This window comes from Polyodon spathula, chromosome 13, assembly GCF_017654505.1.
Source record: "Polyodon spathula isolate WHYD16114869_AA chromosome 13, ASM1765450v1, whole genome shotgun sequence".
Taxonomy (NCBI): Eukaryota; Metazoa; Chordata; class Actinopteri; order Acipenseriformes; family Polyodontidae; genus Polyodon; species Polyodon spathula.
The window spans coordinates 21,180,603-21,201,378 of record NC_054546.1 but is presented as its reverse complement, the minus strand read 5'-3'; the positions used below and the strand labels follow the sequence as shown (position 1 = coordinate 21,201,378).

At 39.4% G+C, this 20,776-nt stretch overlaps 1 protein-coding gene across 1 annotated transcript in view; it reads right to left on the bottom strand.

Annotated features, from left to right (window-relative positions):
- Positions 1 to 11,662: 11,662 nt before the first annotated feature.
- plpp4 (phospholipid phosphatase 4) overlaps positions 11,663 to 20,776 on the bottom strand; it is a 147,377-nt gene continuing 138,263 nt past the window's right edge. The window contains exon 7 of the mRNA XM_041267953.1: positions 11,663 to 12,233. Within this exon, the coding sequence (XP_041123887.1) occupies positions 12,034 to 12,233 (200 nt within the window). The 3' untranslated portion in view covers positions 11,663 to 12,033. The remainder of the gene's footprint in view (positions 12,234 to 20,776) is intronic.

Sequence of the window (20,776 nt, the reverse complement as noted above, 5' to 3'; positions counted from 1 at the left end):
AGCACTAATTCAAATACTTCCGCGTTCTATTCCCTAAATACCTGATTAGCGCCTTAAAAACATCTCTTTACTGATCCCAAAACTCCATCGTATTTGATACAGTTGTATTTCCACAACTAAGTAACTTCAATAACATATTGGTATTCTAACAACCAGACTGTGAACAGAGCCCTATAATCATTAGATATCCCTATATTTTTCCTACATGCTTTTAAACAGTAGCCAGTATTGCGAGGGTTACTTTTAAAAAGTAGTCTGTTACAGATTACATTGACTCCAGGGTAATCCGGTACAGTAATCCAAATGAGTAACATTATAGATTGCTTGGATTATTTTTGCGATTAATAATGGTTTTCTGCTTTTGCTGAAGCATATTAAAAAATAAATAATTCAACCTTACTAGACTATCAAATATGTTTGCAGTGAATGCTGATCCTCACAATTCTAGATCTGTTCCAAATTGTAACATACAGTAGGTGAGCTAAATAAACCCCATGCTTCTGTTTTGTTGTAAATAACAAGCATGCTACTATACCATTAACTTTCTAAAGCACAATCAACTAAAATCTTTACTTGATTGTACTAAAAACATTTTAAAAACAGAGAGACAGCTACCTGAAAGAAAATGAGTTGTCATTTGCAAACAGTACGGTCACACAATTCAATATAAAATTAAGTTCTAATTAGTTGTCAGAATATTTTACATTGCACAGAAAATATAAAATAAAAACATATTCTAAAATAACAATAAACAGCATAGCCAATCAAAAGTGATCTTAATGGTATTAATGTATAACTATAGGGTATCTCTTTTAATGCCCTTCAGTTACTGCATGTGCAATTGCACCAGCATATTGACTTTACTCAGTGCTTTTATTTACAAAATCCACTTTCCATTTTTCTTAACTAAAGGCCAATACAATTAATAAAAAAAATAGGGCCCAGCGAAGTCAAATCTGTTGTGTTTCATATTCCCCGAACATGTGGTGCATTACACATGCTCTCAGGCAATGATGTCCCTAGCTGCTGCACCCGTTCCACACAGCCAGTTTTAATTATACACTAGCTGCTACACGCTTCTACCAGAGTAGCATATGACTATATAAACATCAGAGAGTTTCCGGAACTCGCACATCCGCAACCCAACATATCTATGCAAGGGTAAAGTTCACATCTTATGCTGAGCCTCAAGGTATGCAAGTCCGATACCAAACATTATACCAGAATTTTTGTACACTTTGCCCTGGAGCAAGTGTACTGGAGCAAGTGTATAGTGGATTTAGTGTATATTCTAGTATGTTCTTCAGAAGTTTTTTCTATTCTGTCACTAGAGATGAACCTGCAGCCAGGTAGCAGAGGTTACAGTTCTTTTTAAGGTTGCAGCTCTTTATTTATTTCCCTTTGAGCCTTGACTTCATCCAGGGTTTGAGCATGAAATAAGGATGAGCTTGCTTCGTGTTAAAACTGCAAAAATCCTATTTGATCTAAGCAAGCTTGCAAGTCTGCAATGTCTTATCTTTTGGAAGCGTCTGTGTAAAAAGCAGATCTTCTGCAACCATCCTTGTATCAGCACATCATTGCTCATATGATGGCATGTGTATCTCAGAAACATTTCAATGCAGTGCTTTTAATAAAGAAGACATTGGATCATTATTAACTAAAATATGGCACCAAATGTCCCAGTGCAATTATCACAATATTCTGTACAAAAATGTAAATGATAATAGTAATAACATTTGTGATTCACATTGAGATACACAGCTGTTTTGCCAACATTCTTTCTGACACCATCGACATATGCTTTTATCCAGTGGTGTAGTCCAGGGTATATGCAGGTAAACACCATTTATTCACTTTTAATTCAACAGCATTTACCCACTTCTCATATAAGGGATACAGGGTTTACTCACTTCCTGTGATATGCAAATCATATGTTAAGACATGCTATTTTAACGGTCTGTCTTGTGTTGCTGCACGTGAGACTGACAGCTGGGAGCTCTCAATCATAACTGTGGCGCGAGCAGGGAGGTGTAGCCACGGAACTGCATGTGTTCTGTGATTGGTTGTTAATCTTCTGTTGTTAGGCACGTTGGACCTGCAGGGTGGTGCTAATAGACCTCATTCTAGCCAGCAAAAGGACGTTCAAAGTTCACATGAAGTGCACCGTTGGGTCTGTGACTCTTCAGACGTGAGAGGGAAAGGACTGTAGGGGGGGCTCGGGTTGGTTGAGGGACAGTAACAGTGTATGTGTTCATGTTTATCTGTTGAATTCCACCAAACAGGGGAGTTTGCCCACTTTTTTATTTACCACTACACTACTGCTTTTACCAGTATTCATATCAGTAGTCCTTTTTAATTAAATGTATTGTTGCCAGCATACATTTCTAAATGTTGAACTAATGATTAATCAAGTTAATACTAATTAAATTAAAAAGCCAATTGCATGACATTAATTACAATGTTTCTAATTACTTGTCCAATCACCAACAAAGTGCTGAAATTTTTCATCTTTGTTGGTGGCAGAAATGTTGTCCCCTTGTGAATCCCTCCACAGTGAGCAACAGGTGTCGCTGCTTACAACAAGGATTCTCATTTTTTTCTCTTTCTTTTTGTCTTTTTTTCAAGAAGGGACTTTAATCACGCTAGCTACTATATCTATAACTATATAAACAGTTTTGTTTCAAACTTTGTCATTTTAACCCCAGTTCATGCCTCTTGACAGTTTACCTTTCCAAACAAATCAAATAGAACTGCATGCTAATTCTGAATTAATTAATGGGTGATGCAAGTCAAGTGTTATTAATATTGTTTGCACTGAGGGATTATCTTAATTAGTGCTGCATTATGAACAGTGGCTCTCAAAAGTATAGTGAATACTTTTGAGAGCCACTGTATGTTTACTATTGCAACCAAGACATCTCTGGAATAAAAATATCTTACCAGTAATGCATCAAACATTCCTGGTTTGAGAGATGGGTGTAAGGTGCAAGGTTAACGATGGCCTGTCTGCTAATCATGGTTAATATCGTTAGCCAAGATGACTTCTTGTGTTGGAAGATGGAATGTTTTAATAATTGTATAACTAAGTTTAATTTTAGCCCTAAAAGAAGTTATATTCCTAAAGTTTGATAGGCCCCAATTAGCATTAATCTTGGTCTATCTAATGCTATATTCTGACAATGTGCCAAACTCACAAAGGAGTGGCAGTGATTATATTGTATTATAAAAAAGTCAGATATGGAATATTCGAAATTCTATGGCCAGGCACTTTTAAAGACTGTTGTAATGTTAAGTTGTATTTCACAACATACCTGTATTTGGTATACATGTATACTATAAAATGACCTGTATTTGTTAACATGTTAGTGAGTCAGTTGATAGCTGTTAACAGTTAACACAATAAAATAATTGCCCCTTTAAATAAAGTATTACCCTGCTGGCTTAGTTTGTCTGAATTTTTGTGAAACAGTTTTTAAAGTTTTTAAAGAAGGAAAGGGAAAATACTTGCAGTTGGTTGTGATGATGGTGTGAAAGGCAATGTTGTAGTATTGGAAATCTGACAGAAATGCATTTTGAGTCTTTCACAAAAGAAGCACACTTCTCTTTAAATAGGATGATACTCAGTCTCTGGAGATTGGTTTTAAGCTCCTTGCTCCAGGCTCGCATTAAGCTGTGAATCGAGTTAACCAGACTAGGAGATTACTAATCTAAGAACAAGTAAAACAGAGAAAGGAATGGATCACAAGCTAGTTTCAAGCTTTCCAGTAATCAAGACACTACACTCTTTGCCTGAAGGTGTACTATATAGTATCTATTCCACTTTGTCCTTTCTTACCTGTTTATTATATGCTGCCTGTTATGTATAATTCTCTATTGTAATGATCTCAGTTGAAAGGTCAGAAAAAAAAATCTTAATAGCGGAGCAACTTAACTCAAAATGTGTTCTGTTTGAGTCATCAATTTTAGCATTTTCAAAAATGTTTTTCAACTTAATTGAATACTTGGCTGAGGTTCAGATTCAAGCCCCACCTTCAATTAACAACTCCAAATCACCTGACTGTCCCCGGCATGTATTATAAATACTGTACTCTACTCACCTGTACTTGTATTTTTGTTTTCACGCGACCACCATCCTTCCACCTCAGCAAAGGTTGGAAACTCCACCACCCCGTCCTCTGCCAAGCCAAGCTGTACCTCATCATCCCAGCAGAAAAAGAGAGGCCAGCAACATGTTCTGGGTTTCTGTTTGCTGGTAATATAACCTTATAGTCAGGAGCCTTATGAAGAGAATAAAAGTGCCATTGTGGGGTAAGTGGGACCCAGGCCTATCTTATAACTGGTTACCTTTCAATGGAATGACAACCATTACTGAATGGGAAAGAGCTCTCTCTGACCGTCAATCACTGAGCATATACAAAAAAGCTGCCCTATCAGGGCCCTGCGTGAGGGGGAAGACCCTCCTACCTCCTGATGAAGAGGGTGATATATCGCCATTTTCTCTCTCACTTCACTGAGGCAGGTCACAGATTGCTTCGTGATTTCTTCTCTGAATTTGGCTGATTTGTTGGATTTCTACCTTCAAATTTATCTACATGCACGGTAAAATCACGCTTTTGAGCATTATTAAGAGTGCTCTTACCTAATTCTCCCATCAGTTTACTGACTACAGCTGGTTTCGACCCCTCTAGCGAGTTTGGCGAGCTGCCATTACTCTTTTCCACTAAACAATGGCTCATGTAGTTTTCAGATACCATGTTGGGAGCTGTTCTGGTGCTGTAAGGTGACCCTGCACCCTCGCGGTGTCTTCCTCTGTGGCAATTTAATGGGCCATAGAGATTAGGAGAAAAAAAAAAACAGCTCGGGCACAAGGCCACAGAGGTTGCCTTCAAATTCTCATGCTTTCTGGCTTACCGTCAGCGACAAAGGTGGCGCCAGTCAGGGGTAACCAGTTCTCCGGTTGGAGACCGAGGCCTAAGAAAGACCCACCCCCTCCCAAGCCCAAGGGAGACTGTCCCTGAGGGGCCCCAGCTGCCACTAACTCCCCTCACAACAGGACTGACCAAAGGCAATGACCCAGGACTGCTATGGACAATGGCTGCTATCGACAATGATTCACGGATACGCTCTACAATTCCACTTAGGTCCACCACACTTCAAGGTGTGCTCCTTACTACCATCAAACCAGCGAGTGCGATACTCCTTCAACAGGAGATCACCAATCACCAAAACAAAAGAACGGTGTGCGCTTGGTAAGTCCAAGCAATGCCCTCAGCGGCTTTTATACCAGGTACTTCCTGGTGCCCAAGAAGGTCAGCGGTTTCAGTCCAATTCTGGACCTCAGGGTACTCAATTTGTTCCTCAAACAGAGGAAGTTCAGTATGATGACAGCACAGTGTATCCTCCAGGCCGTCCAACCGGGCGACTGGTTCACATGGATCGACCTGCAAGATGCCTACTTCCATGTCGCGATCCGTCCCGCGCACAGAAAATATCTGCGCTTCACCTTTCAAGGCAACGCGTACAAATTCTGCATGCTACCATTTGGCCTCTCGCTGGTACCCCACACATTTTCGAAGTACACGGATACAGCTCTGGCTCCACTGAGGCTGCGGGGTATTTGGATCCTGAACTAGCTGGAAGATTGGCTAGTTTGCACGCTTTCCAAATCACGTGCAGGGGCACACAAAAAACAGGTCATAGATCATGTGACGAAGTTAAGGCTCTCGATACCGTCTCAGTCCGCAGTGTTCCTGGGGATCAAACTGAACTCTGTGAGCATGCTTGCCTCACTGTTGGAAGACAGGATTCGGTCCTTTGAGGCCACACTCGACCTATTCAGAGAGGACGCTCTCCTACAGGTCAAACTATATCAAAGGTTGTTGGGGCTAATGGCAGAATCCTTCCACTAGGGCTGCTGAGAATGCGCCCTCTTCAAGCCTGGGTAAATATGCTCAAGGTGCACCCGACCCGAGATTGGTACCGGCTGGTGCGAGTGTCGAGACAATACCGGAAGACACTGGAGTGCTAGCTCCGTCCTGGCAATCTGCTCCTCAGATCTCCCCTCGGATCCCCCCACAGAAGGGAAGTGGTCACTACAGATGCCTCCAGGCTGGGATGGGGAGCAGTCTGGAATGGGAGAGGAATAATAGGTCAGTGGAAGGGACATTGGCAGCGAGCTCACATAAATGCCCAAGAGCTGCAAGCAGTGAACCTGGCGTTATCTCATTTTCGGCAGCAGTTAGTGTACAAAAATGTGCTGGTCCGGATGGATAATATTATGGTGGTAGCCTTCATAAAGCACCAAGGTGGCCTGCACTGGCTGGTCCTTCACCACGCAGCGCATAGACTCCTGGACAGGACTCACAGAAACTTGCATTCCATCAAGGTGGTTCACCTCCCCGGTGTGGACAACAAGGCTGCAGACCTCCTGTCCAGAAGAGCTCCAGACAGCTTGGAATGGAGACTGCATCCCTAAGTGGTGCAACAGATTTGGGAAAGGTTCCGTATTTCACAGGTCGACCTCTTTGCCACAGCTGAGTCCACTCATTGCCCCTTATGGTTCTCCATTGAGAAAGACGGGGGACCTCCTGTGAGTAGACGCGCTAGCTCACACTTGGCCACAGGGGCTTTTGTATGCATTCCCTCCGTTACCATTAATAACCTTGATACTGGAGAGGATCAGAGTGGAGAGACCACAGGTTCTGCTGGTTGCACCCAAATGGCCGAGGCACCCCTGGTTTGCTTTCCTCTCCGACATGTTGCCGGGTCAACCGTGACAGCTCCCGCTGCGCAAGGACCTCCTGAGCCAAGCAGAGTGGCTATTATGGTACCCGAACCCAGCCCAGCTCCAACTGTGGGTCTGGCTGTTTTTAATAGCCATTACGTGTGCCAGACAAGAAAGTGAGCTTCATCCATCGATGACACATGTATGGCATTGACTGGAAATGACTTGTGGTTAACATTAAGAACAAATCCAGCCTTTTTGTCAAAGGTGGTATCTTCATTCCATACTAACCAACCAGTGGTTTTGGAAACTTTCAGACCTCCCCCGCACGAGTCAGAGGAGGACCGTAGACAGCACATGCTCTGCCCAGTTCAGGCTCTGCGTTTTTATCTGGAGAGGACGGTGACCTGGAGACAGTCCAACCAGCTGTTTGTCTGCTATGAGTCCCGCTCTAGAGGTCAGGCCCTAGCGCACTGGGTGGCAGATGCCATACGCTTGGCGTATGAACAGACGGACTCCCCCGTGCCGAGGAACATTACGGCCCATTGTATCAGGGGCCAGGCAACTTCGTGGGCTTTCCTTGATGCACCTCCTTAGATGATCTATGCAATGCTGCTACATGGACAGGTAGTCAGACATTTGTGCGTTTCTCCCAGCCTGATGTGGCAAATTGAGTGAGACTCTCTCTGACCTTAGGCGTCATGTGCGCTCTGTGGCTATCGCAGTGAGGCTGTATAATTGGTAATCTGGAGCCACGACAGCTTTGGTAGAGCTTCCCATTCGGTAACGATTGCATTCCATTGAAAGGGAACGTTAGGTTATTACCATAACCCTGGTTCCCTGAAAGAGAATGACAACTATTACTCTTCGAGGTCATGTCCCCAGCTGACCTCTGATTTCGAAGAAAAAGGCGATATGTTACTGATCTTTAGCAGGAGGTGGGAGGGACTTCCCCCTCACAGCAGGGACCTGATAGGGCAGCTTTTTTATATATGATCAGTGATTGACGTTCAGAGAGGGCTCTTTCCCATTCGGTAATGGTTGTCATTCTCTTTCTGGGAACCAGGGTTATGGTAATAACCTAATGTTCTGCAGTATATAGGGGCGCCTTATAAAGAGAGAGCACTGTATGATAATTCATTTAGTCTAATCTGAATCAATGTTTGTCTTTATGCCTCTTTGAAATGCATGTTCTGTTTTGTTAACTAATGTTGCTTAATTATACGTGCACAATATGTAATTTGTTAAGTTAATAAAACTCCATGATAGTAATCTAGCTTTAAAAGTGTACATTACTGTATGTACACAACTGTGATACATACCATACCTGTGCCCTGTTGATTTTATAAATGAGATGGAGAAAAGTCTACATAGTCTTTTATCCTGGTTAACAAATAAACAGCAAGTAACATGTTGTAAGTTTGTAGGGTGTGCAGCAGTTATAATGCACAGGGTTCCCTTTAAAGTAAGGACACATCAGGTGCTGCTCACTACGTTTATTTACGTATTTTGCAGATTTTCTCAAGAAATCACATTCATGTGCAACTTTATTAACACATAACAACATGACATTCACTTTCACTATGAACAGAGCAATACATTAATATACACTGGTCCACAAAATGCCTTTAAAGCACCAATATCCAACCTGGCAAGTACAGCTAGTCTCTATCAGTTTAATATTGCCTGCATAGTTTCAGCTATATTTTAATCACGGCATTTCCACGTAGTTACTTGATGCAACTCCCTATTAGTAAACTTAAAAATCCTCGGCGATATGCAAAACCCTCTCTTTCTGTTCCTCTATTTTAAAACTATATTGGTACATATAGAGGATTGTATTCATTTTGCAATATATATTAAGAATACTACACAATTCAAAGTGCTTTTGTTAGCCTTTCATGCTTTTCTATATAAAATATTTTCTTATCACAAATGATATTTGCATGCCACAATCTAGGATGTTGTTTCAATGAAGAAATGAGTATTAAAATAGTTTTAATTTCGACAGTGTTGAAGCATTTTGGCTGTGTCCTATTTTTCATGTGGTATTGGTGGGTCTTCCAAACCAGGACCTTGTTTGAACACAAAGCTCAATTATACAATGAAATATCTGGCTGGAGCAATGCTCTACTGCTCGATTCAATAAAGAAGGACATGGTTAGAACAAAGTACTGGACTGAAATGGATTGAAAGACCCACAAGCTGTAGGATGTGCTTGCTTAGGGGATTTGATCCATTTCTAACCACCCCTGGATTCTATTAGAAATTCTATTAGAAATTCTCTTAATTAAACTTCATTATTGTTTTCCTGTAGTCTCCTATCCGGAATGGCATGGAAAAATAAATACATCTGACTACATGAAAAAAAGCAGGTCTCCGTTTGAATTCACAGTTTCAGAATATTCATTTGGCAGGAAATTGAAGGTGCACTGTAGAGGCTGTAGTAAGCATAGATATACTTGTACTGGTATGGCAAGCATGTATTGAAAAATACATTATTACAGCCAATCTTTGCATGAGACAAGCAAAGATTGGACTGGAAAGCCATTGAGTCAGTATACTATTGTAACACAATACAAACACAAACACAAACCAGAGATAAATGATACACACTTGTACAGTGTTAATTTGTAGTTCATGGATTAGCTAAACAATTTAGTTTACAAGTAATTAAATGAGGCAGTCTTATTCAGCAGTGCCCAATAAAATCCATCAGTGTCTTATCCCAGCGGTTATAGATTGTTCAAATCATCCCATTAGTTCCAGAAAATTATTTTTCTCCAGCATAGTTCAAATTACAAATCCGGATTTCAAGCTCAGTCTCTTTGTACCTACATTTGCTGAATGACTGTCACATGGTGATGACCACAAATGCATGACATGCAATTTCCAGGGACACTTATGACCATATAATTTATAGTTCAGATACTATTAAGGTTTGGAGTACCTAAAAATCTAATACATTTTAAAGCCAATGTATTTACAGAGATCTATACAAGTGGGAATTTTTCATGGTTCACTTGTCTACACTATTCACAGTTAACAGCAAGGACAGGGTTTCAGTCTTGACAATTTAAGGGATTTGTTAGATCATGTGGAGATCAATGTTTTACACCTCTGTGGAGCACAAGTCTGATACTGTATTGCGATGTAGCAAAATTGTATTTTAATTAAAACCCTTTACATCAAAACGAAACTCTGAAATACAGTAACTGATTTGAGATATGATCTGACTGACTAGGGCTGGTCTGAAATACCATAGCTGACTTAATTATTATATTCTTCTTTTAAAGTCTCATTGCAAATCATGTGCTGTTTCATTCTGGAGACTTTTTAAAACTCAGTTCATCCCTGTTGCTGATGTAGAGCTCATGGCTTGTACACCAGAGTTCAACCATTACCTTTTTTTCCTCCATCACAGAACCAAGCTGGAGGGACCTATTTCTGCCAGTGAGCCCCAGTCTTAACTGGGGCTGATGGAGTACCTATTTAGACTGGTTTGATCTCAGTCAGACTGCTACTAATGGAAACAAAAGGTACTGATTTAGATGAAGAGCTAGACACCCCTACTTCCATTCTGATTCTCTCTGTATATTAGTACCCAATCTGCATCTGTCTTTTTTATAAAATACCACCTCCATGCACCATCTATCTCATAGAGGAATGATCCTACCCATCTGTCCACTATCAACTAAGATAAACTTCAGACAATGCCCAGAAACTAAAAAGTCTCCCAGGTAAAGATAATTCAAGGGAGTAATAGATAGCCAATCTAAAGATATGTCTATATAGTCACAAAACTTTAACAAAAACAATTAGTTAGAAGGTTAATTAACAGTTACTGAACAAAGAAATGATCTGCTTATAATAAAACGTTACCATTTTTTTTTTTTAAATGACACAGCTGTAAACACAATTTTAAAGCATAAAACACTGAAATCAATTAAAAGGCAACTTGGTATGTGTATGGAATGGCACAGTAACTAATGTATTATTTGTTGTTTAGATTTTTTTTCTAAGAGAAACATATAGAGCAAATGTGGTATTTCTTACATGCACAAGGGGCAGAATGTTACAAGGGGACAGGCTTCTGTGCCCACAATGTACTTAAAGTTTAGACATGACTCTGGGCCTCATTTATGAAACTGCACTAAATGTAGCTGTAACATGCACATTAAGTAATGAGTCTAACGTGCACCATAAATCAAAATTTACTGTCCCATTTATTATCAGAGAATGCATTAATTTACGTGCACACTATTAGGCTAATTTACATACCATAGCGTGCACACTACATGTATTGTGAGCAATAATTTAATGAGAGTGCTAATGTCAAAGACTTAGCCTTGAGCATTGTGATATAAAAAGTGGTCAGTGGCTTATTGTGAAAGGTGGAGGTGGCTTACACTGATTGAAAAGGAGCGATCAACAGACACAAACCGCCGCAGTGGACAGGCAGAGGTAACTCAAACTAAAACTGCATGCAGAGGAGTTAGAAATTCTAGTGGAGGAGGCTGTTTTAAATTATAACATCTAGTTTGGTCCAGTATTTTATTTCACCACTCTATTGATTGTAGCAATGTAATCAACTATAAAATTTAATCTAACAAATTATAACATTCATTCATGCTTACTATAACTTGTTATTTGCAGATAATGTTACTGCTCTGTATGAAAACTTTAATGCAAGTAATGCCTCCATAATGCCAGATAGATTTCAGTCTAATAAAATAGGTTTAAATAGTGCGCCTATCAATGGTTAAAGCCTGATTTCAAAATGAACTAATTGCTCACTTTAAGGTGCACACCACGATCATTGCCCTTTAGTACATATGGTGTGAAAAAAGCTCATCTTATTATTCAGAGTGGGGTGCCTCATTTAAATACATTATCAAGTATTACCATAACCATCACATATTCATTCTGATTACCATAGTGTAGCACAATAAAATCAGTGTGTGCCATAATATGCCCACTATTTTGCGCAATAATTAATACAATTGCAATTGTAAATATGGAAATTATGAACGTGTACACTAATTGCAATTATGGTGCACCTTAATGTTTAGTGCCATTTCGGAAATGAGGCCCTAAGTCTACTATAGGGGGACACTCTAAAATGCCAAAACTTTGACATTTAATTCCCATAACACGTTTTTGAAAGAGAAAGTAAAGCAGATTCACTAAAAAATTTTAAAAAAAAAAAACTCAGTATAATGCTATTGTTATGTTGTTTTCAGCTAAGAGTTACTGTCCTGCTGTTTGGAATGTCTAAGTGCTAAAAGTCAATTTGGTAACTTTATTAGTCATACTGGACCCTCGGTCAAGCCTTCCAGAGGCAAGCTGGTTGCATTGTCTGCTGCAGACTTTTCTTCCTCTTCAGCTGTGGCCTGCATCATGAGGCTGGCGTAAGGTAGGTGGCAATCTACGTGAAGAAAGGGGGGATAATGCTGTCTGTAGCAGATATAGGCAAAGATGAGACCAACCAATCCACCAACTAGGGCATCTGAAAAGCAAAAGTCCACAGTCAAACAAAGTTATACAAGTAGCATGATGTTACTAGAGAGCTCTGAGATGGCACTGTACAAAAAGTTAAGATATGGCTAATGCCTTGATCAGTGTTTCTTATTCTTTACAATTGAGTTCAGTCTACCAGAAACCTGTGACGGTGATGTCCAGGATAGAACATCCAACTTAAGGGAAAGTACAACCCAGGGCAGACAGTCTCATGTATCACTGGGCTTGAAGTAAGTAAGTGTGAAGTTCAAGCTATGATTGAAATACATTGAAGGTGTATCTATTGTTAAAATTTTAAAAAATAGGTAGAGTAAAATATTTGATCAATTTAAATAAACAACTGTACACTGATCCAAACAAAGAATAAGTAGATTAATTTATTGTTTCACATTTCATTTCTTTATTTATCAAATAAATGCCTTTATCTAGGGCGACTTACAATTGTTACAAAATATCACATCATGTTTATGGTGCTTGCTTGCTTGCTTGAGTGGTTCTGGGTTCTGATGCTCCCATAGTTTTCATTCTTCTCCAAATCTGGCTTTACCTTGCTTTATGCTTGTCTCAAGAATCCTAAATCTCGGCACTGAATAGCCCTCCTTATTGTGACTCAATGTAAAATTTGAACTCTGCCAAAACCAACCTCAGAGAATAGGTGGGACTGATAGAGTTGAAAGGTGACATTGGAAAGGACTATTTAATCACTAACTTTTGTATGTAAAATATCTGGAAAAAAATACCGATATTAATCATCTGATTTCACAGGGCGGAAATAAAGTTAGTAATGAATAACATATAAAAGAGAGGCTTTCAAAGGCCCTACACATAAGAGGGGATCCTTCATTGAGGAAGCCCGACAAGCAGAAGGGGGGTCACCATCTCTGAGATGACCCGACAAACAAAGAGGCTTACTAAAACATTGGTTAGTAATATTAACACATAAAAGAGGTTCCAACTCTTCAATGGCCCAACATATACAGTAGGGGGGTTCCGTCGCTAAGGATACCCGACATACAGGAGGGGGACCATCGTCTTTGAGGTGACCCGACATACAAAGAAAGGCACAGTCTTTGAGGTGACCCGACATACAAAGAGGCTCGCAAACCGGAAAGAAAACAAAGTTAGAAGATGTTAATACACACAGAGTGAGGTGTTCCGCCTCTTCAAAAGCCCAACATAATAGAAGGGGGGTTCCGTCACTGAGGAGACCCAACAAACAGGAGAGGGGTCAACGTCTTTGAGGGGACCCGACAAACAAGAGGAGTTCCCTCGCTTGGGACCCTCACATGAATAGAGGAATCAGAGCCTGAAAGAGAAGTAGACAAAGGATCATGCATGCTAAAGGAAGGGTTTGGCCGGGGGTCCACTCTGACTCACGGAAAACCCTCCTCTATGAGGTAAATGAAGAGATGCTTAACAAAGGGTTGGAGAAAGTGGAATCACTAATCCCCTAAAAGATGGACCCCTGGCTCCCCGCTGAAAACATTTATAGGAAGAAAAAAGAGAACCGCCAATGCATATAAAAAGAAAAAGAAAGAAAACATTTAACACAAAAGAAAAAAGGATTAACGTGACACAGGGGTTAGTAACTGAACCCTACTGACTAAGTGAAGACCCTCTGCACAGTGGGAAGGAAAACCCCCCTTTATTTTATTTAATTTTATATTATTTTAATATATTTTATTTTAAAGGAGGAAACCTTCGGCAGTCCAGGCAGAAAGGTTGTCCCTGCTCTGGACATACTAGCAATGGACTGATGGGCAGATGCTATTTCGGCTGGTGAAGAACGAATGTAAGCTTCAACGGCTGAGGAGGTCCAGCAACCCATATTTTTGGTTAGATGCTGGTTAATCTTTGCACCTGCTGCTGAAGTGGCTGCCCCAATTCTGAATGAATGCAGAGTGTAGAATTGCAGGGGAAGATCTACTCTGGAAACCAAAGCGGAGAGCTGAGAAGAAAACCAATGCCTTGAAACAACAGATCTGCTTGCATTGATGAATAGGGGATCGGAAGGAGTTTTAGGATTACATTCTGTAATGTATTTCAGCATGGAAGAATATAGACATAGAGGAGAGTCCATTTTTGAAAGTTGAATACATTGTTCTTGCAGAAGATGATCAGATTTTGAAATGTGAAGGAAGAGAATAAAATGTGAATCCAGAATATGATTAAGGTCGCTGCAGCGAATACCCAGAGTGGGAAAACTGAAAATGGAAGGGACTGTATATTCAGTGCATTTCAAAAAAACAAAAAATGCAGAAAGACATAATGCTTTCGTTGTTAGGTCATCAATTGGAGAAAAACAGCCTTGACGGAGAACTGAATCATGCTGCCAAGAATGTCAACAGAGATAGGCAAGTGAATGGTAGAAGCAGCCGGCGAGCTCTAAGTAGCTTATTGATGGTTGGATTCAATTGAAAATGAGCTGGTTGAACTGAGGAGTTCCTGCTGGGAATGGTAGAGCTGTAGGAATCAATCTGTGAAATTTGTAAACGAGAGAGAGAGCATCAGCTGCATTATTACATATGCCCGGTAGATGGCGAGCTTGTATTAAAAAATTGTTGGATACTGAAATCCAAACTAGCCGCTGCAATAATTGCATGATAAAGGGGAACTGGAACGGCCTTTATTATAATATGAACTGTAGCTACATTATCGCAATAAAATAAGCTGTGGAGATGGACTTTCAATTTCCAGGGGTCATATAAAGGAAAACCATTAATTCTTTAAAAGACCTCCAAATCTAAGAGATGATGCGTCTGTAAACAAAGCCATGTCATGCGGTGCTGAGATGTAATCGTCATAAAAAATGGATAAGCCGTTCCAATGCTGAATAAGAGCAGATCACATTTTAATATCTTTCCTAGCTTCTGATGAAATATTAATGTAAGAGTCCATTTTTTTTTTGCTGTTGATGCAAGAGCAAGTAGACAAGATATAAATGTCCTCTCTTGGGGACTAATACAAATTGCAAAATTGAAGTGACCCAGCAATGAAAGCAGAGCACTCAGGGAGGCTGGCTTCGAATTTTTCCATGTCCAGAATGATTCCAAGAAATTCCAGAGAATGAAGGGGGCCGATTGTTTTTTCCTCTGAGAGCGGGACGCCAACTTCTGAAAACAAACTCTTGAGATTAGTAATTGCTTCTGCTGGTGGATCAGATGGAGGGGAGATCAATAAAAAATCATCAAACAGGTGAAGCAGAAATGGAACTTTTGCGGCAGCCAAAAGTTAATTGAGTGGCAAAGTAAAACTTTCCTTTCCAGCATATACCAAACAGGTGGCGAAGAGAAGGGTGGATTGGCATTACCTTAAACGCATCTGATATATCTGCTTTAAAAGCCAGGAACCACGACCTGCTAATTTAATTGAATGAATTAATCTGAAATAGTAATGTAATGAAGAGAAAATTGATTTTGGGGAATAAGCAAGTTGATACTGCTTGATGCTTGAACCCTGCAGAGCTGATAAATCAATGATAAGACATTTTTTTCCCCGACATTTTCTGAGTTGCTATGCCAATAGGATTAATTCTATAGACTGGAAAAGGAGGCGCTAAAGAAAGGGCCGACTATAATCCTTTTTAAATTTAATTTTTAATGAGAAATTGAACTGACTTTGGATCTTGATTAGCAGAGTGAAGATTTTTACTTTGAAACAAGGAAGAAGGAATTTGGGTGATACCGGCTGAAACCTCGTTTTTTAATCTGTCAATTAAGTAATTGGTGAAATTAATATCAGAAATTAATATTTATTATTAATATTAATAAATGATTTTTAAATTTATTATATAAATCCGGAATGTTAATGGGAGTCGAGACAATGAGCATCAGAGAAAGTCACTCGCGATTTAAAGGGCAGACTGAGTTGGTGTGAGCATCTCCACAATTGCTGCAACTATGAATGAAATTACATTGCCTGCTTGAACAGAAACTGGTGTTGAAGTTGTTACAAATTTGTCTTCCTCCTGCAAATTTAATTCTGCGCCCGTATTTGTCTTGTCTTGTGGGTTGATCAGGTAGAGCTGAGGAATGTATTGGATTGGGAAAGGAAGATCTGTTTGAATAATTAGCGTTGGCACCAGGTGCCGCTTTAGAAGTAGATGCTATAGCAGTCTTAGGGCAGAGGGATGTTGGATGACCCATGGAAGCGCAGACCCTGCATGCATTAGCTCTGAGGCTGCCGAAAATTTGGTTAAATAAATGTGGATCGGATTTAGCCCAATTGATTAAATGGTTGTCTGATGCCAATGTGGCTGCTGCTTTTGCTGAGAACGCTTTATGATATTCAAAGAACATAGTCCCTCCGTATCTGACAGACAATATTCATAGGAGTCTAATTCAGCTCTGCGGTTAGGATAAACGGAGCATAGCACATATCTAAATATGGAGAAAGCAAGGGCAGATTCCCCCAATGTTAGATTTTTAAGTAATCTGGGATCTCTGGATTTTAATGTAACTGACAGATCTCCGCAATCCACCACTCTGTGATCTAGGAATTCTGATGTTGCCATAAATAAAGACACAAGATTAATGTCTTTACCTTCAGTTATACTGCACTGAATTTGAGAGCTATTGAATGCCGTCTAGATTTGGATGGGGAGATGGAACCAAAAGCTAAAGCATGTTGAAGACTGGAGGATCTACTGATGGTGTTAATAATAGAGCGGAACCGGAAGTAACTGTAGCTGAGACTGGAGTAATTGTAGGAATAGAGGAGAAAGCTGAAACAGCTGAAGTTTGCTTCTTGTTCAATATTAGACAGCCTTTTACCTAGGCTTTTACCTCACTCAGCTGGGTCTTGACTGAGGATAATGAGTCGGCAAATGGCTGTCTGAAAGATTTAATCTCCTGAAAAATCAAGGAGTGCTCTTGTTGGATTGATCTGGCTGAAGCAGGATCCTGCTGTTTAGAAGTGCTGGCTGTTGGGATAAATTGTTCCGACGCAGACTGCCTTCTGTCTGGTTGGGGCTTCTGAACGGCTTAGAGTAGCTGGGGAGCGTTTTTAGGGGGAAAAACAGGTTCTGCAGAGATGGATTTGCAAATAGAGATTCTCGATCACTACCTGCTGGAATCGCGTGTCCGTTTGTAAGAAGGGACTTTATAAGTTTATTTAAAGTCCAGCCCTTTCAGTATAGATACTCTGGAGGTGCATCCTGAGCCCGGAGTCATTTAGAACGAAGAAGATTAGCTCCTTGGGAAGCTGGAGTACTGAGAGGATCTTGGTTGGGAGGCAGCTGTACGAATCTCACAGAGCCACTGAACGGAAATTGGAATGGAGGAGTGATTTGACCCTGATTTGAAGCTGCAGGGGAATGATCTGCTGCAGACAAAAAATCCTGGGAGTCCTCTGACTCTGAAGAAACATGCTGTAAGTAATCCATTTTGTTCTTTGCTAGTTTAACAAAAATTAATGGGTCTTGTAGTTCGCTTTGGTTTACACCAGAAAGAAAAAAAGCAAGACAATTAGGAGGAGGAGACTAAGGTTTAAATAGAAAAGATTTAATTGGTAGAAGAAAATGATAGGGTGCACGGGCCTAGTTTCACCCCCTGAACCACACTTTAGGTTAATATTTAAAGGGGTGGAATGGAAAGGCCTTGCTGCTAAAGACCATTTCAAATAACTTTTAGTTACATCTCACGCAAGGGATTTACATCATCAATGTAGACTAAAGCTGAGGGAACGCGAAGCCACTTATTCAGAAAAAAGTGGCTTGAAACCTGGTTCCAGGAGACCAGGAGCCCTAGTTTGAGGCAACTTTGCTGTACTAAGCCCTAAGTCTACCATGTTGTGCCATGTAGTGGCCTGAAACCTGGTCTCCTGAAACCAAGTTCCAAGCCACATAGATAGTGAGACTGTGAGATGAATTTGATTATTAGTCTCACCTTCCCCATTTTGTGAGATTCACTGCTGACAGTTACCATGTGCTGAGTTGGTTGTGCTAATTGCTCCTATTCTAGAGATGCCTTGAGTCTTAATCCAATTAGTCACACTCTCCAACATTTAGTTTTTTCTTGATGATGCAAAAAGCCTTTGCTCAAAGCAACTAACATGACTGTCATGCTGATAAGAGAATAATATATTTTCAAACATATTCCATTCTACCTTTAAAGGCTGATAACTGTGCAACACCATATGCTCTGAAATACAATAGCCGTACTGTCCGTTGTTATTGCTTTAAACTGAAAACATCTCTAAAAAATATTTAGTTTTGTAGTGGAAAAATACATATACATGTTCCTTGTGTTTAAGTATCTATCATCACCCATCTCTCTCTTGAAATGTCTTCTAAAGACTAGAATGATACGCAAGCCAGTCCAATCCCCTCCAGGCACTCACTGCAATATTCACGTTGCTTTATCTAGCTAGCACAGATATGTTGTAGTTCAGCTTGTCTGTCACTCTGTGCGCTCCTGTTTAAATAATTTAAAAAACCACGTCTGAGCCAGCTCTCAGTTACCATGACATCCTGGGTCGACTGCAAGCCCAGAGGCTGATCTGCTGGGGAATTCAGCTTTCCACTTGAGAAACGAAAATCGAAAAAGTGATGCTGTTTGTGTATTCAAACATGTCTGTTTAAATTAAAGATCAATTGAAATCTGCTGCATGTTTAGCTTTAGCTTTGTAAGGTGTCTCTTATAATGGGAAACATAATTTTCCTCACTTTGAACTGCTTATCTTTGCTTTGAAGTCCTCTTACCCAAATTGCATCATTTATTCAATAAGAGACACCTTACACATAACATAATAACTTATAGTATAGGATAGAATTGTGGCCTTTTGCACCATGGCTTTGTTCAAGATCCTTTAAAAAAAAATCTAATCATCTCCATTATTTTTCTCAAATCCACTTTTGCCTGATAAAGAGACCTAGCTTTATATTTGAACTTCTGTGTTCCAATAAAATATAATATGTACTTCAACGTGGGTTTCAATTTTTTCATCTCTGTACCAATACAACCAACATAACTGATTTTATTTACAAGCAATTCTCAAAGTATCTGGTAATGGTTTGTATATAAACATACTGTACTAAAGGGAGGATTACATTTGTAATATTTCATGTTTTACTAAATTATATATGGATATGTACATGATATGTCATTTAAACACAATCAAAATGTTGATCAACACAGGTGATTTGATTTGCATTACTTAAGAAATTCTGCCATTCTGTCTTTATCTTTTCATTGTTATTTTGTTATCTCAGTACTTTGAATATACAGTGGTTTGTTTTTTGTGCTTTACACATTCACCCTAAGAACAATAAGCTACTGTGAGAGATCCACCACCAAAATATTTTACTTTTTTATTTTACTGTTTACTTTCAGCATATATCTTCATTTGAATCAGAAAGGATAGTCTGTAGATGCCAAATAAATATTTACTATTAAAGTTGTTTCATCTTTAATGGTACTACCATAGGATCTATTTGAGAAATTAATTTGTCTATTGACACATTATTTTTATTCCATCTGTATCAAATCCTGTGCAGGCCCAATTGAACAATTTTGCTTATTTTAAGGTGTTGTTCCTAGTTTGCATTAATTTTTTATGTGATCGTCAAATTTAAACAAATTCAGTGGGTAACACTTTACATTGTGTCTCTAATTACTGTGTATTTACATAGTAATTACTTGGTAAACACATGTGTACTTCCACATAATTTGCAATGTTATTATGCATAGTGACGATATACTTAATGTGTTTTTGCATGATATAACCCCAACACTAACTCTAAACCTAACCCTAACCCCAACCCTTTTTCTGATACAACAGTGTACTTACATATATCATGCAAAACGATTTCCACATATATATCTACATGTAAAATAAAGCATTGCCTGCTATGAATAAAAAAGAAACATTCAAAATAATATTGATCATTATTGTCTCATTTCAATATTGGGTTCTTAAATTCAATTAAATGATTTAACTAGGATTGGCAGATTCAAGAAATGTATTTAAAGCAGTAACTAGTTTACTAACTAGGATCTAAACTGAACTCATGCTAGCAGTCAATGGGTTAACAGGCATAGATTTTTACGTCTAAAATTCAGTGTTATGTTGAATATAACACAGTTATAAACACGTCTTCAGATAGCGATGTCTTTTGAGGATTGAGTCTAGTATAGTTGCATTAATAGAATATCATTGCAACTTTGTCTTAATGTTCTTAAAGTTCAGCAGAGTTCTGTTGTTCCAGCTTGCTTGTAGAAGAGAAGTCCTTTGGTTGTCATATATTGTTGCTGATGCTGGCTGCTTCTCCTGACCTTGCTTTGTCTGAAGAAAGTCAAAATGAAACAATCACAGGACTAAATCCACAGGGCCTCTAAGTATGATGAATTGGGCAAAGATGAATACTTGAAGGTGAAGATGAAGAAGAAAGAGCATGGCTAAGATGGAGAAGAGAGAGAAGGAGACAGAGATCATGTTCTTCTTGAAGCATTGCTTCTTAAACACCTTTGCAGAGGTGGGTCATTGTTGGATTCATCCAGTTAAAGTGTATCCACCCAGATGATGCAGAAAAGT